We start from the raw sequence: 27,914 nt of genomic DNA on the forward strand, positions 1-27,914 counted from the left end.
TGCTCGCTTCTCTCCCCTATGTCGGGAAGCCCTCGCGCTGTGGGACTTTTGCATCACCCACACTATACACCTATAGGCATTGTACCTTCCAGGGGCTCAGAACAAGCTGGCCGACCGCCTCAGTCGCTCATTCCATGGACATGAGTGGTCCCTCAAACCAGACATCGCTCACTCGATTTTGAGGTGGGGCTCTTCCCACATGGACCTGTTCACGACGCGGAGCAACAGGAAGTGCCAGAGGTTCTGCTCCTTCCTGAACCACAGCCCAAGCTCCACTGGGGACGCCTTTCACTTGTCATTGATGGATCACCTGCTGTACACGTTCCCGCCATTCCCCCTCATACACAGAGTGCTCTTCAAGACTCATCAGGACAGGGCTTCTTTGATCCTCACCGTGCCAGCGTGGCCTCGCCAGCACTGGTTTACCGTTACTGGACCTCTCTGTGGACAGACTAGTAGCGCTCCCTCTCTGTCCGACTCTAATCACACAGGACCACAGCCGTCTGCAACACCCCAACCTGGAAACCCTCCACCTCAGGGTGTGGAAACTTCATGGCTGAACCCTCTTGACCTTCAGTGCTCGGACTCAGTGAAGTACCTGGCTAAGTGGAAGTGTTTCTCCATTTGGTCTCGACAAAGGGGAACTGAGCCACGATTCCCCTTATTTTGGTCTATCTTTTATATCTCAAGCACCAAGGGTTAGCGATATCACCTCTGAGGGTACACCTTGTGGCCATTTCAGCCTTTCACCCGGGAACAGCCGGGGGGAGGGGAAGGGGGGGGGTCAGTGTTCGGTATCCTCATGGTGAGCAGGTTTCTTAAGGGTCTGGACAGACTTTATCCCCCGGTACGTCGGCCCGTTCTCCAGTGGGACCTCAACCTGGTCCTGTCCTCACTCATGGGGAGCCCCCCTTTGAGCCCATGGCTACCCACCCTCTGTCCTACTTCTCCTGGAAGGTGGCCTTTATTGTAGCTATAACCTCCCCTAGAAGGGTATCCGAGCTCAGAGCACTGACCTCCGAACCGCCTTATACGGTATTTTATAAGGACAAGGTGCAGCTACGCCCTCACCCTGCGTTCCTATCTAAGGTTGTATCCCAGTTTCATGAGAACCAAGATATATTTTTACCTGTGTTCTTTCCTAAACCCTATGCCACTAACAGGGAGCGCATGTTCCATTTCTTGGACGTTAGACATGCCTTGGCATTTTACATTGAACGCACAAAGCCGTTTCGTAAATCACCACAGCTCTTTATTGCTATTGCAGAAAGAATGAGGGGATTCCCGATCTCATCACAGTGCATCTCGTCATGGATCATGTCCTGTATCAGGACTTGCTATGACCTGGCTAAAGTTCCAGCCCCTCCACTTACGGCGCACTCTACCAGAGCGCAGGAGGTGGTCCGCAGCATTCCTGGCGGAGGTCCCTATCCAGGCTATCTGCAAGGCGGCAACCTGGTCTTCAGTCCACACCTTTGGTTCACACTACATCATCACCCACAAGATGAGGGATGATGCTATTTTTGGTAGGGCAGTCCTGCACTCAGCGATCAGGTGAACTCCATCCCCTCGCCCTGGGTAACTGCTGGGAAGTCACCTATTGGAATGCACATGAGCAATCACTTGAAGAAGAAAAAACAATTACTTACCTCTCATAACTGTTGTTCTTCGAGATGTGTTGCTCATGTCCATTCCAAATCCCACCCGCTTCCCCACTGTCAGAGTATTCCGGCATTAGGGACGTATACACCGCCATAAAGGTGCCATTCTAGGGGTCTCCACAGCCAACCCGATGGGTACCACTAAGGGAAAAGCTTCCCAGCGATTGTGCATGCGGCGTGCGCGCACACCTATTGGAATGGACATGAGCAACACATCTCGAAGAACAACAGTTACGAGAGGTAAGTAACCGTTTTTTCCCCAGCACCGGCTGCTCCCTGAGGCTCCGTGAGCTACTGGGGTTTGAGGCTGTGATCCACGTCTCCGCTCCCCTCTGGCACACGCTGGAGCCTGTCCTCAGCAGAAGCTCCTGGCACACGTCCTTCCTCACTGGCGTCCCTCCCTGACTGAGCTGGGCTGCTCTTTTTTATATTGGTACACCTGGAGCATGCCCAGTAGGGAGAAGGGGGCATGGCTTCCTCAGCCCACAATGTGGCATTAATCCCTTTCCATCTGGTGCAGGGTGAGTGCGCCCCATCACACACCCTCCCCTTTAAGAGTGGACCGGGTGGGAGTTCGGTGCCTCTTACTTCCCCCTCTGGCCGAGAAAAGAAATCAGCATTAGCATGTGCCTTACCTGGGCGATGCACCACTTGGAAGTCATATGGCTGTAGGGATAGGTACCATTACATTATCCGCGGGTTGGTCTCTTTCCTATTATGCAACCAATGTAGAGGCTCATGGTCAGTAACCAGCCAGAAAGTGTTTCCTAGCAGGTAATATCTTAGAGAGTCTACGCCCCACTCGACAGCTAATGTCTCTTTCTCTATAATTGAGTAACGAGTTTCTCTGGGGAATAATTTCCGACTCAAATATAATATAAGGTGCTCTTCTCCAGCCTCACCTTGAGACAACACCACGCCGATCCCTACTTCGGAGGCATTCATCTGTAGGATGAAAGGTTTCTGGAATTTGGGATGGGCCAAGACCAGTTCTTGTGTCAACCACTCTTTGAAGGCTGCCTCACATTCCTTTGACCACTGGACTTTCTGAGGTTGTGCCTTCTTTGTTAGGTCAGTCAAGGGGGCTGCCAAAGTTGCAAAACTGTGTCATTAACTGCCAGTAATATCCAGCGAGGGCAAGAAATTGCCATACCTGCTTCTTGGTCATTGGCGCAGGCCAGTCCTGTAGTGCTTGTACCTTGTCGACCAAGGGCCATAGCTTGCCACCCCCGACAGTATAACTGAGATAGGTTACTTCCTCTTGCCCAAAATGACATTTCGCTGGGTTGGCTGTCAGTCCTGCCTCCTTTAAGGCCTGTACGACCCTAGAAAGATGTTCCAGGTGGTCTTCCCAGCTAGTGCTGTTTACACCAATGTCCTCAATGTACACCGCCTCGTACTGTCCATGAGGTTACAATATCCGGTCCATAAGTCACTGAAAGGTGGCCACCACTCCATGTAACCCGAATGGCATGGTCACAAATTGGTATAGGCCAAAAGGGGTTGGGAAGGCCATCTTTGGTCGTGAGGTCTGCCAATATTCCTTAGTAAGATCTAGCTTCGATAGGAATTTGGCTCCCTTCCCCTCCCCACCCCCCCGGCCTCTGTAGGAGTTCGTCGACCCGGGGCATTGGGTAGGCGTCAAACCGAGATATATTGTTCACCTTTCTAAAATCAATGCAGAATTGGAAGGAGCCATTTGGTTTCAGGACTAGGACTGTTGGGCTTCGCCACTCGCTATGGGATTCTTCTGTCATGCCCATGTCTAGCATAACCTCCAGTTCCTTCCGAACGGCCTCCCACATCTTCTTAGGCAGGGGCCGGTGAGGGTTACGTACCTTCTGTCCCGGCAGGGTGGCGATATGATGACTCATGACAGACATCCGTCCGGGCCGTGTTGACAAGACCTCTGGGTAAAACCACAATAGTCATTGGAGTTGTTCCTTCTGCTTCACATTAAGGTCTGCTCCGATGGTTACTGGCCCATCTTCAAAGGACTCATCTGCCAGGGGTCCCAGCTCTGGTTTGGGACAGTAGGGAGTAATCAATAACGTCTCCCTACTGTGCCAGGCCTTCAATAAATTTACATGGTATGTGCGTGTTTTGTGTCGCTGGCAAGGCAGCTTAACCTCATAGTCAACCAGGCCGATCCGCCGGGTGACTTCAAAAGGGCCTTGCCACTTAGCCAACAATTTGGACTCAGGTGAGGGCAACAGGATCAGGACCTGGTCTCTGGGTTCAAAGCTCCACAACCTGGCTCCCTTGTTGTAATGTTGGGCCTGACTCTGCAGTGCCTACTCCAGGTTCTCTCTAGCAAAGGTTCCTAATCTCTGCAACCTCTCCCATAACTGTAGAACATGATGGATGGCCCCCTTTCCCTGGGTCTCTTGTTCTTCCTAGCCCTCCTTCAGGAGGTCGAGGATACCTTGGGGTTGTCTTCCATATAAGCGTTCAGATGGAGAGAACCCTGTGGAGGCTTGGGGTACCTCCCGTATAGCAAACAGCAAGGCAGGGAGTAATGTATCCCACTGTCGCCGATCCTCGTCCACCAATTTGTGTAGCATACTCTTCAAAGTCTTATTAAAACGCTCCACCAATCCATCCATCTAGGGGTGGTATAGGGATGACCTCAAGGCTCATATGCCTAAAAGATGGCAAAGGTCGGCGATCAAATGGGAAGTCACATTACTTCCCTGGTCTGTCAAGATCTCGCGGGGTATTCCTACCCAGGAAAAGACTTTGATGAGTTCAGCGGCTATCTTAGGGGCAGTGGCCATCCGTAATGAAGAGGTATGAGGGGTGGCTTGAGTATTCCTTTCAGGCCCGACCGTTGGCATTCTGGGCATGTCCCGCAGTAATTTCTCACCTCTTGGTGAATCCCTGGCCAGAAGAATCGCCGCACCACCCACTGGAGGGTCTTTTCTCTTCCCAGATGCCCTGCCCAGGGCACCGAATGGGCAAGGTACAAAAGTCCCTGGCACAGCCTTCAAGGAACCAGCAATTGATGGAGTATTTCATGAGTTTGGGGCTCCTCCACAAGATGATAGAGGCGATCCCACCATACCTCAAAGCGTGGGCCTTGGGGTCTTCGGTGGCATGTTCCCAGGCATGCTTAAGTGTGGGATCCTTGCACTGTTCCTGGATAAAATCAGCATCCTGTTCCAGCTCTCCCTGTGCCTCTTCGAAAGAGGAATCTATCGACATCGGTTGGGGTACTGGGGTCTCGGTGGGTCTAGAGGTCCCTTCCCCAAGGACCTCATCCTCATGATCACGCCCAAGTAGCCCTCTCTGTACCTGGCTCCCGCCTTCTCCTGTCGGGGGGTCCGGGGCGGCCTCCTGTAACAGTTCTCGGAACCACGGCCAGTCTCGCCCTAGGATCACTGGGTAGGCGAGCCTCAGGGTTATACCCACCAGGTAGTCGGCTCCTCAGTTGCATATTACCAGCATTACCCGGGCCATGGCATACGAATGTAGGTCACCATGGATACATTAGACATAAATACGGGTTCCATCTGGCTCCAAATTAGGCACAAGGTAACCCTGGATGAGGGTTTAACTACAACATGAGTCAATCAATGCTGTCGTAGAAACCCCTTCGATGAGCAGTGGGACCCCTAGTTTCCTTGGGCCCCTCTTCCGAGCCCGGGGGCTGGCAACCCAGACTTGCCTGTAATTACAGTCCATGTATGGGCAATCCCAATGAAAATGCTCTGCTTTACCACACTCATAACAGCGGTCTTGCAGCCCTCTGGGTGGGGTGCCTATCCGATTCGGCTTAACCCCTCCAAGTGGCACCTTTTCCCGCCGTATAGGGCCTCGGGAGGAAGGTGATTTCTGATTTGGTTTGGGGAGTTTGCCTGGGGTTCCCCATGGGCGTTGTTGCTCTCCTGTGGGTGTCAGCTGGGGCCTTCCCATGGTTACTGGGCTTCTCCCCACAGGTTTGCCCGCCTTGCAGGGTTGGGGTTCTGTAGTCTCCGCTGACAAGTAATCCTCCATCAGAATTACTGCCTCCATAAGCGTCACGGGGTGGTGTCTACGCACCGGCTCCTTCCCTCCGGCTGGGAGGATTTGAGTGAACTGTTCCATGATGACCATCTCTGCCACCTGTGCCCCAGACTGCTTGTTGGGCTCTAGCCATTGCCAAGTGTAGTCCTGGAGATGTTGAGCCACCACCCATGGCCTGGCCCCCATCGGATACCGTCCCTGACAAAAATGTTGCCGATATCACTGCCCTACAGCCAAAATGCTTCTGAAATAAATGTAGTCAAACTTTACTACTTCTGGGTCACTGAGAATGAAAATGATGCTTAAAATTGTTGATTGGCTCTAGTTTTCAAAATATGCTATTGCGTCAGTATATATGACCCTTGACTTGGGAATGGCGGAGGATAAGTGAGTTATACAGGGAAGGGATCTCAATTTAAACCAGAAATGACTAAAATACATCTTTGACTGGATCTATGAATAAATCTATGACTGGGTTTGGACAGTACTTGCTTTTTAGGCAAAACAATGAATGATGCAATCTGAAACTGGTATTGCGTCATACATGATATGAATTGCATCATGTTATTCCTAGAAGTCCTGGATGATGCAATCGTTACGAAGCTTACATCACTCTGCTGAACAAATTGCCCTATATCAGCTCTAGAAATCATACAGTGTCGTGCTCGCTTATTTGTCAGTGTTTGATTTTGCAAAGGGACACATTTCTGTTTAGCCAAAGTGAGCAGAGATGCCTCGTACTTGTGTGAATAGTGCAGATAACTTCTGCTATGTTTGTGGTGAAGTGACTTTTGCATCACAAAAGTGCAGTATAACCACTATGGTTAAGAAAGCCTATCACCTTTATTTTGGCTGAAAAATTGGAGATCAGAACAAGAGGTGGGCCCCACACATATGCTGCAACACTTGTGCAACAAATCTTCACCAGTGGTTGAACAGGAAAAGGAAATCTATACCTTTTGCAGTGCCAATGATTTGGAGAGAGCCAACAGATCATACCAGCAATTGTTACTTCTGCATGGTGCCTCCAGTTGGGAAAGGTGTGTCAAAGAAGAAAAAGTGGACTGTGCATTATCTAAACATTCCATCAGCTATACGCCCAGTACCCCACGGAGAAGGACTGCCGGTTCCTGATGCACCAGAATCATTCTCACTTGAGTCGGATGAGGAAGAGGATAAAACTTCTGGTCCTGAACCATCAATGTCACAGGACCCACATTTTCTCCCATCCTCCTCCTCTGAACCACACCTCATAACACAAGGTGAACTGAATGACCTTGTCAGGGATTTGGAACTACCCAAGAGTAAGGCAGAGCTGTTGGGCTCCAGACTACAGCAGTGGAATCTCCTGGCAGGTGATGTTAGGGTTTCCATGTTCCGTGACCATCAAAAGGATCTTGTCCCATTCTTCTTCATGGAAGGTAATCTTGTAGCCTGCAACAACATCGATGGTGTGATGGCAGCCCTCAACATCGTTCACGATCCAGATGAGTGGAGACTGTTCATGGATTCATCGAAGACGAGTCTTAAAGAGGTTTTACTGCATAATGGCAATGTTTTGCCATCAATTCCAGTTGATCATGCAGTCCATATGAAGGAAACCTATGACATGAAACAACTTTTGAGGTGCATAAACTATGACCAACATCACTGGCAGCTTTGTGGCGATTTGAAGGTTGTTGCTCTCTTGCTTGGTCTGCAGACTGGATACACAAAGTACTGCTGTTTTCTCTGCGAATGGGATAGCCGTGCAAGAGATTCCCACTACATCAAGAAAGATTGGCCACTCCGACAGTCATTGGAGCCTGGGAGGAAAAGTGTTCAGCATCCACCACTTGTTGAGTCAAGGAAGATTTTGTTACCACCCTTACACATCAAGCTGGGTCTGATGAAGAACTTTGTCAAGGCCATTGACAAAACACAAGCAGCTTTCAAGTACCTCCGTGGAAAATTTCCAAGGTTAAGTGAAGCTAAGATAAAGGAAGGTGTCTTTGTTGGTCCTCAGATTCGTGAACTTCTTTGAGACGATGCATTTGACCATGCACTGCATGGCAAGGAAAAGACGGCATGGAAAGCCTTCCAGTTAGTGGCAATAAATTTTCTCGTAAACAAGGCAGACAACTACACGTTGTTGGTGGAAAACCTCCTCAAGGCATACAAAAGCCTTGGTTGCAACATGTCACTAAAGATAAATTTTTTGCATACAATCTCATCTAGATTTTTTTCCACTGAACTGCGGAGCAGTGAGCGATGAGCATGGTGAGCGATTTCACCAGGACATTGCAACAACGGAGAAACGCTATCCGGGCAAATGGAGCCCATCAATGCTTGCAGACTATTGCTGGACAGTGACAAGAGATGCTCCATTTAATGAATACAAGAGACAAGCCAAGAAGCGCCGAGTAGACACGGAATAGGACTAAACTATATACATAATAATTTTTTGCCTTTTGTTTCATAATAAATTTTATTTATATAACCCTTTTGCTGATTTTTAAAGTGTTACATAAACAGGACAGGTGAAATATTATCATGTAAAGCAATCATAAACACATGAAAAGACCTAGGTTTACAATTTATGATTAAAACTCTACTATCTACACAATATACATAGACATAAAATGTAAAAACTTAAATATCTTAAACAGTAGCCAATCAGTTGTTTTAGTTGTCATATTTGAATTCAGCACATCAAAATATATAATAAATAGCACATTTTATCTCTGAAGCAGATGACTTCTCAAAAAAGTGTATGTCTCTGTACTGCTGTCGCTTTGGTCTAGTATGGCCGCCTTCACTGTTTCGTAGTCCAGGGCGTCTTGGGGGTCCAGGTTACGGTAGGCTGCCTGGGTTGGCCCCATTAAATAAGGGGCTAGCAGGATAGCCCAGTGTCCTGCTGGCCATTGTGCAATGGTGGCCACCTACTCAAATGTGATGAGGAAGGCCTGAGGATCGTCCCCAGGCCCCATCTTCGTGAGCCTTAGTGGGAGCCCAGGCAGAAGGGCGATATAATTGCTCTCTATAAATACATCAGAGGGATAAATACCAAGGAGGGAGAGGAATTATTTAAGCTCAGTCCAATGTGGACACAAGAACAAATTGATATAAACTGGCCCTCAGGAAGTTTAGACTTGAAATTAGACAAAGATTTCTAACCATCAAAGGAGTGAAGTTCTGGAACAGTCTGCCAAGGGGAGCACTGGAGGCAAGACATATCTGGCTTCAAGACTAAGCTTGATAAGTTTATGGAGGGGATGGTATAATGGGATAGCCTAATTTTGGCAAATAATTGATCTTTGACTATTAGCAGTAAATATGCCCAATGACTTGTGATAGGATGTTAGATGGGGTGGGATCTGAGTTACTACAGAGAATTCTTTCCTGGGTGTCTGGCTGGTGAGTCTTGCCCACATGTTCAGGGTTTAGCTGATCGCCATATTTGGGGTCGGGAAGGAATTTTCCCCCAGGGCAGATTGGCAGAGGCCCTGGGGTTTTTTTGCCTTCCTCTGTAGCATGGGGCACGGGTCACTTGCTGGAGGATTCTCTGCACCTTGAATTCTTTAAACCATGATTTGAGGACTTCAGTGGCTCAGATATAGGTTAGGGGTTTGTTACAGGAATGAGTGGGTGAGATTCTGCGTTGTGCAGGAGGTCAGACTAGATGATCATAATGGTCCCTTCTGACCTTAAAATCTATGATTCTATGATTCATTCGGGGCAGTACGGCCTAGCTGCTAGAGTCTATGAAACATGCCCCTACTGTCAGGGCAGTGTGACCTAATGGCCAGAGTTCACGCGCCGCTGACCCAGCAGTGGAACGACCAGCTACCAGCTCAGCGGGGAGTCCCACGAAACACGCCAAGCTTACCTCGGTGGGAGATACCACTCCGACACCACCCCTGGTCACTTCCTACCGCAGTCTCAGGCATTGTAGTCCAGGAGGCATTGGGATCTCTTAGTTCTCCCAGCACCCTGGGGCTCCATGGGGTCTGAGGCTGTGGTTCAAGTCTCCGCTCCCCTCTGGCACAGGCTGGAGCCTGTCCTCAGCAGGAACTCCTGGCGCCCTCCCTGACTGAGCTGGGCCGCTCTCTTTTACACCTGGAGCATGCCCAGTAGAGAGAAGGGGGCGTGGCTTCCTCCGCCCACAATGTGGCATTAACCCCATCCGGTGCGGGGTGAGTGCGCCCCATCACAGGCAGGTATAGCGGGGGAGGGGAAGGGCTGCAGGTGAAGACTGAGAGGCATCAGCAGAGCTGTATAGGAAATCTGGGCCTGGGATAGCGGGGGGAATTGCAGGTCAGGATTGAAGTGGATGGATTAGCAGAGCTGTGGTATCAAAGGTGTTGCTGGGTGTTGCAGGTTGGGTTGAGCTGCTGAGAATGCCCAGGGCCGGAGTAGCGGAAGTTTGCAGATTGGGAATGAGGTGCATTGGCCGAGCTGCAGGGGAAAGCTTGTACCAAGATTTCCTTCAGTTGGTTCTGGCTCAAGCCAGTTCTACCAGCTTTGCACTTCGTGAGCACTTTATCCATTTCACGACATCCGGGTTTAAACACACTCTGTTTAGGAACATAGGAGTTGCCATTTGGAGCACATCAGCACTCCCTCTTGTCTGGCACCTTGTCTCTGTCTGGAGCCAATACCAGATGTCTCTGAGGAAAGTATAAACTGCCCCATACTACACAGTTATGCACTAGCATGTCCAAGATGGGGAATTTCATACTCACCCTGGTTGTCTTATGTCCTGAAGCTGGTGCCCCTTATGATGATTATCCTAGTTAGTGAGACTGCAGCTATTCGTAGAGATCTCTAATGCTATCCTGAATTGTACAGGGCTCACCACCTGCACCTCCCATCCTTAAATTATATATGTATATAATATACTGGCCACCATTAAAAACTAAATGCCCACTGTTCCTGTTACCTGCAGAGTCCGTGGTATCTTCCTCTACTCAGGAGAAAACATTGCACCGTAGGAGCTGCAAACTAGCAACCATGATTTTCAGTGGCACCCACTGTACATAGTACACAAAACTGCACTGAAAGGACATTATAAAGGTTGCAAAGTCAAGTGCTCAAAAGTTCTGTAATGCCAGAATTAAGGTGGCCCTGTGCCACCTTAATTCAGTCCCTTTGTGCATATGCCTTATGACACAGTCTTTAATTACATGAAATCACCCCCCCCCCCCCCCCCGCCAAAAGAACCCTATGACACTGATTTAAATGGCTGGGGCACAGAAAGTCTTTAATATGAGGAGAAAACACAAATAGTTTAGGCCCCTGTTCAGCAAATCACTTAAGAATGTGCTCAGTTTAAAGCACTGACATCACTGGAACGTAAGCATGTGCTTAAGTGATTTGCTGAATCGGAGCCTTAAAGAGGACATGGTAAAAAGGGAAGGAGGGGGTGGGACAAAGGCATATAAAATAACAGTGGTCCAGAGACGGTCACTAGGGCGCTCTGATTTAGTGTCTTAGCACAAGAACAAGACAATGGCTGATTCAATTAAAAGGAAACACATCTGAAATGGATTGAAGGAAATACTGGGGTTTTTTACCTGTGCTTGATGAGCCTATGGAACTTCCCACCACAGGAAGCTGTAGCAGCCTCCAAGTCAGTGTTACCAACTTTTGTGATTTTGTACGTCACGCAGTATTTATTGTTGTTCTTAAAGTCCCATCACCTGGAGTCCTGTGATTAAATCTGATTTTAAGATGGTGGTGGTTTTTAATAAATTTCTAGCCCTTCCTTAATTATGGAGATAAGCTTGAAAAGAAAGGATCAAAAACCAGAGAGCAAAGAAAAATAACGTACATTTATCGGTCTTTAAAAATCTCGTGATTTTTTTTAAGCCAGTCTGTTTTATTTTTGGAGACTGGAATCATGAGTTTTGAGTCTGCTTAAGACTGGCAATATTATGAGCGGAGATCGATGCATCCTATGATGGCTACATCCTCCTCCCACTCCCTCTGCCCATTTGTCTGTCTCTTGCCCTTGCTGCATCTTGCCGTGTAGATTGTGAACTCCCTGGAGGAAGGATAACCTCCTTATTCTATGTGCAGCACTGAGGACCCTGGCTCCCTTATGGAGCCCCTATTGTGATACAGATAATAAGAATTTAGAAGGGCTTAGGTAGCAAGTCCCAGTACAGACTGCATAAACATCCTGCTTTGTAGTGATCACAGAAGAGACTTTTTTCCTCTTCACTTCTTGGGTTCCTTTCAGATCAGATGAACCAACTGGTCCACTTAATCCACCTTCATTACAATTTATATCTGACTACTAAAGAGAGGGCTACTTATTCCCAAGGAGCCCAGAGCTGTGTCACTCCTGCTAGCTGTCCTGTCTATTTGTTTCTGGCCATAACAGACATACGGATAGAGAGGAGCTAAAGTAATGGATCAGGGTCTGTCTCTCTCACAAGTGAGAGTGCCAATCAATTCACTGCACACTTTGGGGGCTATAAACAAGAGTCTATTGGACTATTTCTCAAGTGTGCCAATAAGTAACTGTTTTGTTTTCTTTAGAATCGTCTCTAATGCTCCAACATTAATCAGGATCTAATTCTGCTTTTTAATGTCTAAATAATTTCCCATCACCTTTACCCAACCAGGTATATATGTTGGAGGCAGTATTGTGTGGCCAAGATGGATCTGATTATCAGACAACATGTCAGAGTCAATGACTGGGTTTCAGTGGTCCTGCGGGCGCCCCCCAGCTGCCAGGAGGAGTTGTGGGTGCAGTATCTCTGAAAATCAGGCCTCGCATTTTCCAAGAATCAGACTTTATTTGTATATATATGTATTTCATACAAAAGCTATGTTAAAAGAACATTATTAAAGTTGCAAAGTCAAGTACTCAGATGTCAGGAAATTCCAGAATGAAGGTGCCTGTGCAACCTGAATTCCAGCCCTCTTGTGCATATACATTATGATACAGTCTGTAATTACATGATCACATACTGTTTTTTTTCACAGGACCCCTGTTTCATTTGATGCACAGGATGGATGGTGCTCAGTTAATGACCAGCTGTGTAATATTTTGTTTTCTCATCGTTCAGTGTGTGGTCCTAGGCCCTATTTTACTGCATGCTATTCGAACCTTGCTCTGGAGATAGAATTGTTAATTTCCTTGAGGGTTTTTCTGTGGCACACATCAACATTGTATCTGAGGGTCTCACAAACACTAATTAATCAGTCTTCACAACACTCCTGTGATGATATCCCCATTTTACATATGGGGAACTGAGACAATGAAATTAAGGTCAGATTTGTCAACTATTTTTTATTTATTATTTGAAAATTGTTATTAAACCTTCATGGTAATATAATACAAAATACATTTTGAAACAAAAAGTAATTTTGAAACAAAAGAATTGAAGGGGTTCATTTATCGAAATGCTTTGTATTGATTTTTTTTTAACAAAATGTTGTCAAATTGATCATTTCTGTTGGAAGATATTCAACCATCTGTAGTATTTGTCTATTGCATTGTTTGCAGAATCTAGGTACTTAAAACAAGGCATTAAATAGTTAGGGATATCCATAATCTTACGCTGGCCACAATTATAAACAAACCCAGTATTCTTATCAAGTCTAGAGAGAGGCATATTTCAGCACTGCAGTTTTAACTGTGATTCAGAATAAATACTTTTCTTTCATCAGCAGCTCTTCTTACATCAGCAATCTCAGCATATAAACACAGCATAAAACCTTCTGGAAAATGAAACACAGAAACTATGGCCACAGTCCTGCGATTGGATATACACACACGTTAATGATGCACATTTATCAGCCCCACATGCAAGTCCTCATACAGAATTAGATATTACACACTTTTCCTATTAAAATAGCTACTGTATAGAATTCTGTTCCCCCGTTATTCCCCAAAATTCAACTGTCAGTTGATAACTCTATTAACGGATCTTTCCCCTTTAATGGTATCCCTTGAAAGAAAATGTTTGGATCCCGAAAACAAGATAAAAATGAAACAATACAACAGAAACAGACTACAAGTCTATAGCTGAGAGGGTTGTATTGTGATGAAATACGCATTCCTTTATATTTGACAAGAATAAAGTAAGTTTCTAATGTGAATAGTATAAGATTTATGATTATGTTAGGTGTTTGTTGCTTTGCTTTTAAATGCCTAGGCATTGAAATGCTGTTAACAATTCCTTGCTCTTCTCTACCCTAAATCTCAATGCACTTTACAAAGGAGGGCAGAATCATTATTCAAATTTTACATATGGGGAAGCTGAGGCACAGAGAAGAGGAAGTGGTTTGCCCAAGGTCACTCAGCAGGCCAGTGGCAGAGCCGGGAATAGAACCCACGTGTCCAGAGACCCAGACCAGTGCCCTGTGGTCAATCCGCTCCTGTCACCTTAACTGGGGTTTGAAACAATGGGTGAAATCCTCGCCCCACTGAGGTCAAGGGCAAAACTCCCAGCTTCAGGAGTTAATTCCAGGAACTGTGCCAGCAGTGCAAGGGGGTGTCTTGAACTAGAGACTGCTGTGTTTTGCTGCATATTGGCTTGAGAGGGATAACCAGAACAGCCAGAGCTAGGGTAATTAATGCTAAAAGAGAAGTGTTTTGGAAGGCTATAAAAGGGGCTGTCACTTAGGGTGACCAGATGTCCCGATTTTATAGGGACAGTCCCGATATTTGGGGCCTTTTTATATATATATATGGGTTTCAACTAGCCCCCACCCCCGTCCCGATTTTTTACACTTGCTATCTGGTCACCCTACAGTCACTGGTAGGGGTTAGGACGGGAGCTCCGTGGGGGCAGATTATCCCACACTTCCCTACTGCAGGAGTCTTGTTTCTTCCTCTGAAGCAGAAATCAGCCACTGTGTGAGGCTGGATGGGTCTCGGTCTGATCCAGAGAATTCCTGTGTTTCCTGTGACTTCCTGTGACTATCAGTGCTGAGTTTCACTAGCCAGCCCAGCATTCCCCCGAGTGTGGGACATGCCACCTGGGGACACAAAGGCCCAGCTGGGGTGGGCATGGAATGGGCAAGTCCTGACATGTGGCGGGGTGTAGGGGAGGCATGATTGCTTTCATCTTAAGGCTGGGAAAGGGGTGGGGAGGACAGCTTTTTAAAGCCTGGAGAAGACTGCCCTAGCCTGTGTGATGCTGCCAGGCCATGATGTTCCGCTCCACCTGCTGCCCTTGGGTCCCTTTTGTCTGGTATCTCACTGTCACGTCAGCCATCCTATTGGCTAACAGACTAGCTGTGTCCCTGTTATCCTGCAGGCTTACACAGACACATAGGGCCAGATCATGGCTATAGTTATGCAAAGTGGGGGAGGGCACAAGGAGACCCTTACCTACCTTACTGGCTCATGTGGAGGCAGCCGGCGCCTGTCTTCGTACAGGTCGTCTGTGCGTGTAGTCCCTGACTGCACACAGGCGTGCAAGCTGTTGCTGACATGCATTGTGACTCTGTCTCCATAAATCCAAGGGCATGGTTAGGACCGTGCCTGTTCCATATCCACTAGTGCTTGGAGGCCAGCTTTGGGAAAGGGCACCTGCACCCTTTCCAAGCACGGTGCTCACGAGACTTCAGTACACAGCTGGCAGAATGCCTCCTGTGATTATCACCAGGGCTGTGTACCTCCTACGCTACATCTGTGGCTGGAAAGATGTAACCTCGCCCATCGGGAGAAATGGACAGAGGAGAAGCATGGGATGAGCAAGAGAATTCTCCTTCTCTTCCTCACCTCTTTGTTTGCTTGCAGGGATAAGGTTGGCACATTTTACCTGATCTTCCAGTCTATTCAGTGTCTCCGAATAATGAACGCTAACCATTCTTTCTCACGCTTTGTGCTCCACAGCCATTAACAGTGGCTGAATTGTTCTGTGTTACACATCAATTTACAGGAGAGTCAGAGGAATTCTTAATGGGAGGGTATAAAAATTATCACATCAGTGCATTATCATGATCAGTGTGGGTTTGCATTGGCAATGTGACATTTGCGGCCTGTTATATTGGTGAATTGGGACCTGCTGCATGGCAGAAACTCACTGGCTGAGTTTCTTTCTTTTTTTTTTTTTTTTTAAAGTGGGTGGGTTACATCTCCTTAATCTGCTTGGCTTCTCCCATTGCCTCTCAGGTTTGTTCTCTCTCTTGTGCAGCTGTCTGGATATATCTGTATTGCTGCTAAGCCACGACAGGTAGAGATAGTACAGAGAAACCAGTGCAGTGGGTGGGAGAACAGAGGTTGTTGGCAGTGATGGGGCTGGTAGGGCCCAATTAACACCCACCTACTTGCATGCTAAAGCACTCTCCCCTGGCTTGACATTTTGGTGGCACCAGTTCTTTTCCACAGCATTGCAAGGTGCTTATCTCTGATTCCTGCAGCACCACCAATTCTCCCATCACATGCCCCCTAGCCAGCTGCAATATCATGTCTCTGCCTGTATTGATCTGAGCATTTCTAAGGCACTTCTATCACCCCAGGTTCCTATATTGGCACCCACCACTGAGCACCTAGGCACCAAACCCAACGTGAACAGTGGCACGACGTATGGGTGAAACCCTGGTCCTATTCCAGGCAATTGGAAAACTCCCATTGACTTAAATGGGACTGGGATTTGGCCCTCTGTTTTTATTTCAAACATGTCTCAGATCTAACTGTGGGAAATTCTCTCCTTTCTTGAAAATAGCTAACCTTCTCACTGCCTTCTGGAGGAAGCTAAAATAGGAGCTCCTTGGGAGAGACTTCTAGCCAGTTGGCCCATTCTTGGTACTCTACAGCAGTCCCTTGGCCATCTTATTTGGTTTTACATGGAACAATTTGGATCCCAATTAAGTTGTGGAAGGCAACATTAAAAGAAAACAATTGGCCACATAATAGCAAACAGAGTCACATGTGCACCTGTTGTATTAATGCCCCCTAGAAAATGATTTTGGGTCACAGTTCTCTGGATCTTTTGTACAAGAAGTCAAAAAATTACCAGACAAGTCACTTAGTATCTTGACTCTTGCACCCTTAGTAGCAGCTTGGGAACATCTTACAAAGGCTTTGAGGACAAGTGCCTTTCCCTTGGCTTTAAACTGAATGTGCAGAATGGAAAGAGCCATTAGCAAAGCCCAAATTTCTCATCTGGATTCAGAACGCCCGTATGAGTCAGTGTGGGTGCCAGGGTGTATCTAAGGGCGCAGTTGGCCCTGTGAGTATAGTGATCAAATGTGAAATAGTTGCTGATGGGGCATGTAAAGAGGCACTGACAGACATATGGGAAACTGGTGCTAACAAAACTGGACATTTTGAGCATGCAGCTTCCTTTGCTTATTACGACAATGAATTATTAATGCAATGATTTTATCACTCTCCTCAGACTAGTTATTTCAGTAGCTTCCTGGTTTTCAGTGAGGGGTTCTGTTGGCTTCAAGTCACTTTGTTTGCTTTTCCTTCATTATAGGATTCCTTGAGCATTGTTAGTCTGATTATAATTTTTCAGTAAAACACGTGAATAACAGCAGCAAAACAGCCAGGGGCCTTTACCACTTGTCGTCATTAAAGATCACCCAGCACTTTTCACCTTGTGGGGGGGTACAGTATTGTTCTTCACTCCCTGCCCTAAACCCTGCGTAGGGTGGCTGTGCATTTTAAGCCATGCCAGTGATGGCTGTACGGTTCTTGTACACACTATAGTTGGAGATTCTAGGCATTTTGGATATTGTCTGTTATTAGGGCAAATCAATCAGACAGTTGCCTGAGTGTAAACACAAAAAGGACTGTATGTAGGTATTAGGGCCTGCAATGAGCAATGTCTTTGACTTGATGTATCTCACTAACTATTGTATTGTTTGTTGTGGTAGCCTCATGGCTAATTAACCTCCTTACGGATTAGCCACTTAGTTCCTGGATCTGAGCTCAGGCGTGCATGGCACATATTCCCCGAGAATCCCATAAAGCCAACAGCTGCGTGTGAGCTAGTGGGGTGTGTCTGATTTTACAAGGCTGCAGTGATACGCATGATGCACCTGAGATCAGACTTAACGTGCTCATCACCTGGGAAACATCACCACTGTGAGCAGAGGAAGTGTCTATCTGGGGAAGCCAGTCTTGTGCGACTCTAACACTGACAGATGAGGGTGGTAAGAAGTCAGATCCATTCCTTTGGTGCTGTTAAGGGCAAGTAGAGGCAGATCCTGAAGTACACACCCGATTCTCCCAGAGTAAGATATGGCCCATGCTGGAAACCGCATGGGCTCTGTGCTACACACACACCCACACACCCTTTACACAGCCAGTTGTGTTTGCCCTTGTCATCTGACCTGTGGCCCTGGAAGGTCTGGGCTGGACTCACCACACACATCTGGAAAGGGGCCACTCCTCGTACCTGCCCTGCTGGCACACAGCTCTTGGTTCTGGGCTACTGGGCTGTGCGGGGAGGTTGTGCAATTTATTTTGCTTTCTGTTTTTAATTTACTTAGTGATGCAGAATTGATCCCCCTTGGATATCTCCGGGCTCTTGATACTTGTGCCTTTCAGCTCAATTAAAAGAGCCAACCACAGCTACTTCTTGGTGCTTTATTATACAAATCGACTCGCCTGGCTTTCTTTCCTTTATTTCTTTTTCTCCTCTTGCCCTGCCATGCTGTAGATCGCACGATGGGCCCATGACATCTGAGGCTGCTGTCCTCTGCCGGCTGCCTCAGAAACCCCGCTTTCCACAGCCCCGTATGGAGCTGAGCAAGCAACAGGGAATGGGAAAGCTGCAGAGGAATGAGAGGAGATACACAAATGAATAGAGGGAAAGCCCTAGGGAACATCCCAGGGCCCTGGACCCAGATGCCCAGCATTGGATGGGAGCTCTCTGGGTCAGCATTGCTGAGGAGCAGGCCAGAATGGGCACATAGCTAAGGGGAGGGACGGTAAAGGCTGCCCATTGTGTTACCGCTCCCTGCCCTTGGCAATTCACAGATCAGTATCAGAGCCCAGTGCTAAGGGCTGCTTCTCTGATCCAGGGGTGGGTATCGGAGAAAGTGGCCTCCAGGCTCTCGGGAAAGGAGCCGTAATGGTCACCATGCGCTGTAGAGAGGGGTCAGGGCAGTGGGGAAGACAGACAAACCCAGCAGTGCGGGGTTAGGGGAGAGGCTGAGGGCACTGCCCAGTGGATGCTTGTGTTGGGACAGGGATGGCAGAGCCCTGTTCTGGCTCTCGAGGGAGACTTTTGATCCTAACCACAAAGAAAAACTAATGATTTCTAGCCCAGTATAGTACATGTTGGGGGTATTGGGAGCATGGTCTGTATTACACTGTTTGCTCATCCGGTCCTGATTGTACCTGAAACTCCAGGTACACACGCAACCAGCTTCCCCAGCCCCGCCTCAACTCCACAATAGATAGAAATCAGAGCACTACCAGCCCAGAAAAGACTAGCAGTCTGGCCCCGTACACCCCCTCCCCACTATAGACTAACCGTCTAGCCCCTGTACTCTGCCTCCCCACCATAGTGGAGGAGACCAATGGTCCATCTAACCTGCTTTGCTGTCTCTGATAGTGGCCAATGCTGGCTGCTCAACAGAAGGGCGAAGAGTCGCCTGATGGCCCTGCTCTCTCTCAGGTGCTGGGGTTTGCTGCCTAGTCCCCAGCAGCAGTGCTGCACATTCTGTTTTTACTCACGTGCCCCAGATGGCCAGCGAATTCACGTGCCTCGGTTGGGAGCCCCACTTGAGGCACAAGGTCTGGCTGTCAGAGGTGTTGAACACCAATAGCTCCCGGGGGGTGGCCACTGGAGCAATGGCTGCTCAGCGCTTCTGAAAATCAGGCCCGTGGTGTCTCAGGATGGAAACCTAGAGCTGCCCGACCCCTTTGAAAATTTGGGCCTAACTTTTCTTTAGACAGCCCCACGCTATATCCCTCAGCCATGTCCCCTGGTGAAGTAAGGCCTGTTCCACCCAAGTGTTAATGGAGTAGCTGCATGCTGTCTTCTTGCAGTAAGCAAAGAAATTGCTCACCCCCTTTTTGCGCAACTCTTGTTCCTCTCACTTTTCACATTCTGGGCCGGGCCAGCCGCGTTGCATGGGGTAACGTAGCTGAGTGGGAAGACAGCACACCTTATCTCCCCACCCCACCCCCCCCAGTCGTGCCAGGCCCTGCCTCTTGCTTCCCTTTCCAGGGATGATGTTGATACTGCACTCACTTGTATTGAAGACTCTCCTCTTGCTCTGGATATGTAGATGATATTTTAAAATCTCGTACATTCTGAAGGAAGGAGCTGGCTCCCGTGTCTGTGCTTAACCTGTCCTTGCAGTAAACCTCGTTAGGCTGCCGTTAAATGCCATCTTGGTATGAGAGCCTCCCTACCGCAGTCAGTGATTAAAGGCAGAGCTGCCGAGATATTTTCCGATTCCTCTCCCTGTTCCTCAGCCCATGGGAACGGCTGGTGTGTTGCAGATCAGCTCAATGCTGTCCAACTGACTCTCCTGGGCTTTTGCACTCGAGGTGTAAAAATAATCTGGTGTGACATGAGAGGATTAATCAGCTCTGGACAGAGACACTAACTCCCTCGCCATCTCAGGGGCTATGGACTGTCCACAGAGTGGCAGCAGCTAGGGTTGGCTGTGGCTAACTGCCTTCTCTCCATCTGCTCTGGAGACCTGAGTTCAATTCCTGTCCTAAGTCACGACTGAAAAGCTAGGTTTATCGATATGCAAAGCGAGCAGTGTCTGTATGGATTTAGTTAAACTGGTTCAGATCCCTGTATAGACGCTTATCTCACTGTGAGTGGCTTATTTCAGCTCAGCTTAAGTCAGTAAGGAACTGACGAGGGCAAAACAGCAAGAAGCCTGCTTTAAACTGAAATGACAGCCCTTTGCACCCGTTTAATGGAGTCGGTTTCATATCAAAGCTTTAGTTAGACTGCGTACGTGTGTGTGTGTGTGTGTGTGTGTGTGTGTGTGTGTGTGTAAGTATAGACAAGGGCTGTGGTTAGTGGGTGGGTTCCTCCTCCTTCTCTCTCGCCCTTCAAGAACCAAAGGGAGGGATCCCATTGCAAGATCTTTTGCAGCCCCTTGGTTGCTTCTTCTTGTCCCGTTGTGAGTTAGTGATGGGCACTAGGGGGGCAGTGGAAGCCCCTTGCAGCCTGGAGCTCTGAGGGGGGAGCCTGTGCTGTAAGATCTCCACAGATCTTTAATAGTTTGATTTACGTAGCTGCACTGTCCTGATGCTGATGCAGTGTCCGGTCACAGAGGCTGCTGAAAATGCTCTCCCACACAGAGAGAGAGAGAGAGAGAGAGAGAGAGAGTGTGTGTGTGTGCGTGCGCGCACACACAACGCATCCTCCGCAGGTGAGCCTGTTCTAGCCCCCAGAGAGCTGGATCTTTGACTCAGGCTCAACTCCTGGTGTCAACTCCTGGGGTGGGATGAGCTCAAATCAGCTGTGTCCTGGCTGTTGCAAAACATGTTCTCTTCTCTGTGGTCACTTCTTCTCTCTTGTTTTATTTGCAGAGACTCGCTGGTGCGGCTGAGAAGTTCCAAAAAGCCCACCGCTGGCAGGACAACATCAGGGTAAGGCTCTGACTCTCCCCACAGGTGTTGTGACCTTTTTAATGGGCTCGTCTCACTGTGTCTCTGTCTTGCACTATGTTTCCCAGGGTAGAATTTAGCCCTACCCATAGCATGTAAGCCCTGAAACCACTGGAGTTCTGTGGGAATCATTGAGGCAGAATTTGGGCCTTCCAGTTCTTTCTTTCTTGGTTTTATCTCAGTCTTTGTGGTTTTTCTCCCTCTCCTTCTCCCCATCTGCTAGCTTTTCATTCCCGACTTTCTTTCTCTCTCTCTCTCTGTCCACTTCCTCGCTTGCGCTGTGATTTTTAAAGCAAGCTGTGTCCATGACACTCTGTTCATCTCTGCAAGTTCAGACACATTGCCCTGCTCCTCGTCTTCTGTCCCTGCTGCCTGCCAGCCCTAATGAAAGTGAATGAAGTAATTTTAAGCTTGTTTCCAGCATTGCTTCTGTCTGTGCATGCAGGTAATAAGAGCAGTCAGAAGACAGAAGGTGAAGGTCAAGCTAATGGTTAAACACTTTGGTATTGAGTTCCTGTGGAGAGCTCCCTAGAGAATTTACATCTTCGCCATCTCAGTAGACGAGTCATCTGCATGGTCATCAGGGACCCTATTTGGAGGGGCATGCTCGGTGCAGTAGGGGGTCTTGTGTTAAATGACAACAGATGCGCACACACACACTTGTGTGCCATTTTTCTATTGCCTGACAGTATTTCCGATTTGGGGTTGGTTCTGGGGGAAGGAGTAATTGAGGCTGGTGCAGGGAAAATGTTGTTTTAATGATTGCATTTGACTTTGTAATTATGGCAGTGATAAAGCGCAGCAGGAATCTGAATGATTCTGCCTGGAAATGCTCTCAAATTATAACAATAATACAAAAGGAAGAAATGGTTGTTTTCCTTTCAGTGCAAATGGAGTCTGGAAAAAAAAAAAACCTCTGAGAGACCAACCCCCAGATTTTGTGACCATTCCTCACTTTGAGGAGTACCTTACTCCATGAGTAACCCCAGGCTAACATGAGACCACCACCCCAGAGAAACCACCTCTTGCACTGTCAAAAAGATATTGGCCCAGCCTGTGTCTCCAGCAGGTTCCTGTCCCCTCTGTGTTTTTATGCCTATCAGCCTATGCAGCCAGATGTGGCCAAACTCTCGCCATCTGTAAAATGGGGATAAGGATCTCCTCCTTTGGGAGCACTTTGAGATCTGTGCATGAAAAGCACAAGAGAAGACCTTGGAGGTGTTAGTATTATCTCGATGGAATGAACTGGCCATCTCTATTTCTAAGGAACAGAGGTTGACCTCTTTGAGCATTGCTAAAGTCTCTCATAGCACAGCACGTATGTGTTGTGGAGATCTAGTGTGTGCTGTTTGCAAGAGGAAGTGGCCAGAGTACTGTTTGCAAAGAGGGATGTGGAATGGGTGTGTGTGCAGAGGAGGTGTTTTGTGGCATGACAAAACCTCCATTGTGAAGACTGGGCCTGGAGACAGAAATAAGGAAGGAACTGAAAAGATGTGGGGTAGATGAGAGTAAGACCTGAGGCCAAATCTAGCTCTTAGGGCTGGTCTACACTGGGGGGGGATCGATTCAAGATACGCAACTTCAGCTACGCGAATAGCGTAGCTGAAGTCGAAGTATCTTGGATCGAATTACCTGGGGTCCAGACAGTGCGGGATCGATGGCCGCGGCTCCCCCGTCGACTGCGCCACCGCCGCTCACTCTGGTGGATGTCGGAGTCGATGGTGAGCGTGTTCGGGGATTGATATATCGCGTCTTAATGAGGCGCGATATATCGATCCCGGATAAATCAATTGCTACCCACCTATACGGCGGGTAGTGAAGACGTACCCTTAGATACCCCCTTCCTGGTCCATACGTTGACCTCTGAGGAGCAGAATTTGGCCCAGGCAATAGAAGAATGAAGCAGGAGGGAGGAGCCAACTGCGTTCAGTTTGCCACTTGACCAACTCATGATGGAAACTGCTATCTGTGCGGCTACAGCTACTGCCTCTCTCAGTCTGTCCTCATTTGCTTGCTTCCCATGATCCTCCTACACTGTACTGCTCAGGTTCTCATAGCACCAGGAGTTGTCTCTCATCAGACATTCAGGAAATGCCGAGCTAGAGTATCGGGGACGTTGTCAGCTGCAGCTGCCTGGCAGAGGAAGATCTGGAGATGCACATCATGTACAAGATGTTTATTCTCTACAGTGTTAGATCCCAGTGACTTCCTGACAGTAGGGGAAGGGTCTGGGATCTGGAGTATGGTCTGAACCAAAATCCCAGCTCTGAACACCCTTTGGGTGGAAGATCTGGATCTGAACTCTGTAGGCTGGGCCCATCGCTCCAGGAATCTGATACCCCTTCTATCCCAAGAAGCCAATCTTAACAGTAATCCTGTCATCTCATCCCCAGATAGTTCCCTGGTCAGTGCCTAATGCGCAGCTGTTTCTGGGTTTATGTGGTTGTTTGGAGGCCGCTGTCTCCTAGAGAGCAGGCCATTCTAGATTAAATAAACTGGGGGTTGGGGGGGCAGAGTCTTTAATTCCTCGTATGCATTACTTGTGGTTTGAAGGTTCTCTTGTGCTCAGTTTCCACTCTCAAACTTCATGGGCTATATGGCTCTAATTTTTCCTTCAGCCCTGTCTCCGTAGCCAAGATGGACAATACATTGGAGTGAAGCTCTGCAGCAGGCAGAGACATGCACCTGGCCCCTCTGAAGCCATTCCAGAGAACACACAACTGCCTCATGGGTGAGATCTTGCTGCCTACAGTAGCCGACTCTCAGGGCTGAGGTTATTCAAGGAGAAGGCTGGTTCTAGAGCAGGCAGCTGGGAGGATGCTCTCGTGTTTGGCTGCATCACATCCAACAAAACTCAGGACACCAGCGTCACAAAACACAACCTCAGGCCAATGATCAGCAGAACAGCTCAGAGGAGCAGCGCACAGAAGGGAGGTGTGAGCCCTCCCTTGGCTTCCATGAGCAGAACTGGTCAGCCACTGGTGCTCCCACAAACACACACTGACCTGCTAATGGGGAACTCCAACTGCTGGGTTTCAGGGCTGTTACAACAGAGAGCTGTAGGCAGCTGTATAGCAGGTACTGTAGGGACAGGTGGAGTTTATTCCTGTCCCATTTCCGTTTAGGAAGCAGCATGTAGTGATTCAGAAATGAGAAATACACATCAGATGTTGTCTTACAGAGATACCCAAGTTGGCACTCTTCATAAAGCAAGGTTTGCCCCAAATGGGTAATACCCCCCTTCCCTTTGCTAGCTGGCTTTGTCCTTTCCAGTTTCATACTTATCCTGTTCTGTGAGACGCTCAGCAAACCTGCTTGAAATACTATTCCCTTCTGTTTTCCTTAAAGCCCAGGGGGAAATGCTGTAAGGTATTGTGCACATCTGTCCCCATCTGGACACCCTGGACTTTTTTCCCCAGGCTTGTAGCAGAGTGTCTGTGGCATGCCTGCAGCCTCCCAGGGGTTAACGTTCCCAGGATCCAGCAGCAAACCAGATGATATTTGCACTCCTGCTGGACTCTTATTTTCAGGTTTGCAGCTGGACTAGTAGCCCCTGTGATGCAGAGGCCACAGCATTCTCCTTCTGTAGTGGCTTTGGCATCTCATTGAGCTGCAAGGAACATACAGGGGCAGCTGCCGTTGACTAATTAGGATGTACTGGGTACAAAGAGTGCCTAGAGCTTCATGTGCTCTGAGCAAGCTTAGACAGTGCCCTCCACTTGAGCTGGAGATGCAAGTGAGGCTGCTTTTAGCTACTCTCTAGTCTCTGCCATAAACAACCAAAAGTGTCAGGATGTCACCTTTTCAATCCACAGGGGATATGCCAATAGACACGTGTTCTTGCCTTGTCTCTTTGGAAGGCAGGCACCATCACAGAGATCCAAGGTCACTCCAACAAGGACTCCGAATTGCCTTGCTCTGAGCTCCAGCTCCCACAGGAGCAGCTCCGCTCCCTTCATTAACGTCACTGGAGCGCGAGAGCTGGAAGCCCTGAGGCCAGCCGCGGTGGTGTTTTGTGCTGCGAAACAGAACCACTTCTTAGGCAGTGCCAGCAGGCAGTGGCTGACTCAAATCAGCAGGCATAGCAGTGAGCAGCAAACTTGTCATGGGAAGCAAATGAGCCCTGATTCACTGGGGGTTGCCCCTTCCACCTTGATCTGTCCCCGGATTGGGGTATGTCTGAGACTGGCTCTGCTTGGCAGCAATGATGTAACAAAGCTTCAGGTGCCATGGCACTGAGTCAGCACATACTGTCATGGGAAGGGCACACAGCTGTCAGCTTCACAGGCAGGTGCTTGGCATAGTCACTGGCCCAGTAAAACCAGCTTGCTGAGGCTTTTAAAGAGCCCAGACACCCCAACTTCACAACGGCATATGTAATTCTCTGGTTCCCCATTAAATTGCCCTGTGTCTTTCTATCAGTCCCACTCCTATTCTCACTGCAGATGGCTGAGATACCTGCATCCAAGCACAGCGCTTCACCTCCTGCTGCCTGCTTCATTCTCTGATGCCATCACTTAATGTGCATTGCATCACAGTCATTTCAGACGGGTGATGCCATAGATGCAGGATTGTGAGGCCACCCCCTGAATCCAGCAGAGGAGCCATGCGCTTACCTGTCAGGACCATGTCTCTGTGGAGACTGGAGATGAGTAGACCGAACCGGAAACCTGCACCTGAACACCCCTGAGACACAGAGCAGTTTTGCTCTGGAGTCAGGCCAGATCTCTGAGACTCAGTCTAATCTCTCAGGCAGGGGCAGACATAATCAGCAGCAATTGGTGGGGAGGGGAAGGGGGAATACAAAAGCTGTCACTCGGACTTAGTTTAAGAGGTGTCCTGCTGAGCAATGGATTGAAATCCCCACTACAGTGCATTGTTTCTGCCGTATCTGTCCTGCACCGCAGGACATGCCTTTCAACAGGCAATCCTATGTGCATTGTGTTTTCTTTGAATATCTTCATATGGAGGGGGTCTTCATTGTCCACTCCTCCCCAACTCTATTGGGTCTCTAGTGCCTCTTTCTGCCATGCTCCAGACAGCCCACTGATGCCTGTCTGACTGCAGGCTGGAGGGGGTATCTCCCTGTCCCTGTGGCTGAGCTTGCTCCTGGCCCAGCACACCCTGGTCCCCAAGAGCCATCTAGGCCAGCTCAGGTACCTGAGAGACTCATGGCTCTGAGGCCAACCTGTCTTCTCTGGCTCCCAGCACACGATGGAGGCACTTTAAGGTGTCCAGGCGACCAGGCTGCTGCTCCTCCTGAGGAGCTGAAAGGGAGGTGAGCAAAGTAACCTCCAGGCTCTCAGCCTCATGTACTCAGCTCATACTTCTCTGCACTCAGTCCTTCTCAGCCACTGGGGAGGGAAGGGGCTCTCTCCCCCCCCCCCCCACTCCTCTCCCTTGGCAGGATCTATAAGAGAGTCTCTGGTGCGTGGGGATGGGAGCTCCTGGCCGAGAGACGCAGTGGGATGGTGTCGGGACTCCGGGAGTAGCTATGGAGGGGAGAGCACCGTGTCTAACTTGGCACAGAAAGAGGAGCTTGGGGAAGGCTAAGACATGTGAGTTTGCCCCCAGAGAGTTTGTGAGTCGTCTGCTGGAGGATGAGGGGTGGGGTTCGCTGACCCTGGGCGTGAGCAGGGGGTGTGGCAGACAGCACAGGAGCTATGGGGGAAGTCCAAGGACATCTCCAGTGGGTTGGGAATTCTCAGGGAGCACAGGCCCCTCTGCACTGCTTCCTATGCCCTCCATCCCCTACCTGCCAGCCCATACATGGCCTCTGCCTCCCCCTTTTCAGGGATGGGGGATCTGGGGAGATTAACAGGCACAAGGTCAGCCCGTGTTTCTAGAGCACAAGGCAGCACACGGCAGCTGCTCCCAGCCAGGACTCTCTTAAATCTGTGGAACCCCAAAACTGAGAGGCTTCCTTGGGGCTGGAGGGAAGGGGGATTGGGCCGCTGAGGCTCAGTTCCCATCTGTCAGGGCTAATGCTTTCCCCAGTTCCCTCTGCTCCTTTCTCTTCTTCAGTGTCCTGTCTCCCTCTTACTTCCTCCATTACCCCCCCCTTCCCATCACCTCCTGCCTCCATCTTTAACTAGCTTCCGTGATTGTGAAATTTTCTTACTGCTAGTGCTGCATCCGCTGTCTACCAGCCACGTCCTGGGGGCCAGCGCTACCTCTCCCTGAAGGAGGTGGGGCTGCCTCCACAGGGGCTGCAATCACAGTCTGAGAGAGGGCCCTTCCCTGAGAACCGGAACGGGAAATCTGGATCCCAGGGCTGAGACCTGCCCCCCTCTCCCAGTCATTCTGGAGCACATCAGACTGGCATTGGAAAGGGGTTGAATGGCAGATTCTCCATCCTGGGAGATTGGATGTGTTTCTAGACCAGGGATGGGCAAACTACAGCCTGGGGGCCACATCCGGCCCTCCAGACATTTTAATCCGGCCCTCGAGCTCCTATCGGGAAATGGGGTCTGGGGCTTGTCCTGCTCTGGCACTCCAGCCGGGGAGCAGGGTCGGGGTCTTGCCCCACTCTGCATGGCTCCCAGAAGCAGCAGCATGTCCCCCCTACTGCTCCTACGCATAGGGGCAGCCAGGGGCCTCCGCACGCTGCCCCCTCCCCAAGTGCCACTCCTGAAGCTCCCACTGGCCGGGAACCACAGCCAATGGGAGCTGCAGGGGTGGCACCTGTGGACAGAGCCGCCTGG

At 49.0% G+C, this 27,914-nt stretch overlaps 1 protein-coding gene across 2 annotated transcripts in view; it reads left to right on the top strand.

Moving 5' to 3' along the window:
* CACNA2D2 (calcium voltage-gated channel auxiliary subunit alpha2delta 2) overlaps window positions 1–27,914 on the top strand; it is a 590,375-nt gene that overhangs the window by 307,715 nt on the left and 254,746 nt on the right. For both annotated transcript variants that reach the window (XM_042861788.2, XM_042861789.2), the window contains exon 4: window positions 21,133–21,192. In XM_042861788.2, coding sequence (XP_042717722.2) covers window positions 21,133–21,192 — 60 coding nt within the window. The remainder of the gene's footprint in view (window positions 1–21,132; window positions 21,193–27,914) is intronic.

The sequence above is a fragment of the Chrysemys picta genome, chromosome 7 (genome assembly GCF_011386835.1).
Source record: "Chrysemys picta bellii isolate R12L10 chromosome 7, ASM1138683v2, whole genome shotgun sequence".
Lineage (NCBI taxonomy): Eukaryota > Metazoa > Chordata > Testudines > Emydidae > Chrysemys > Chrysemys picta.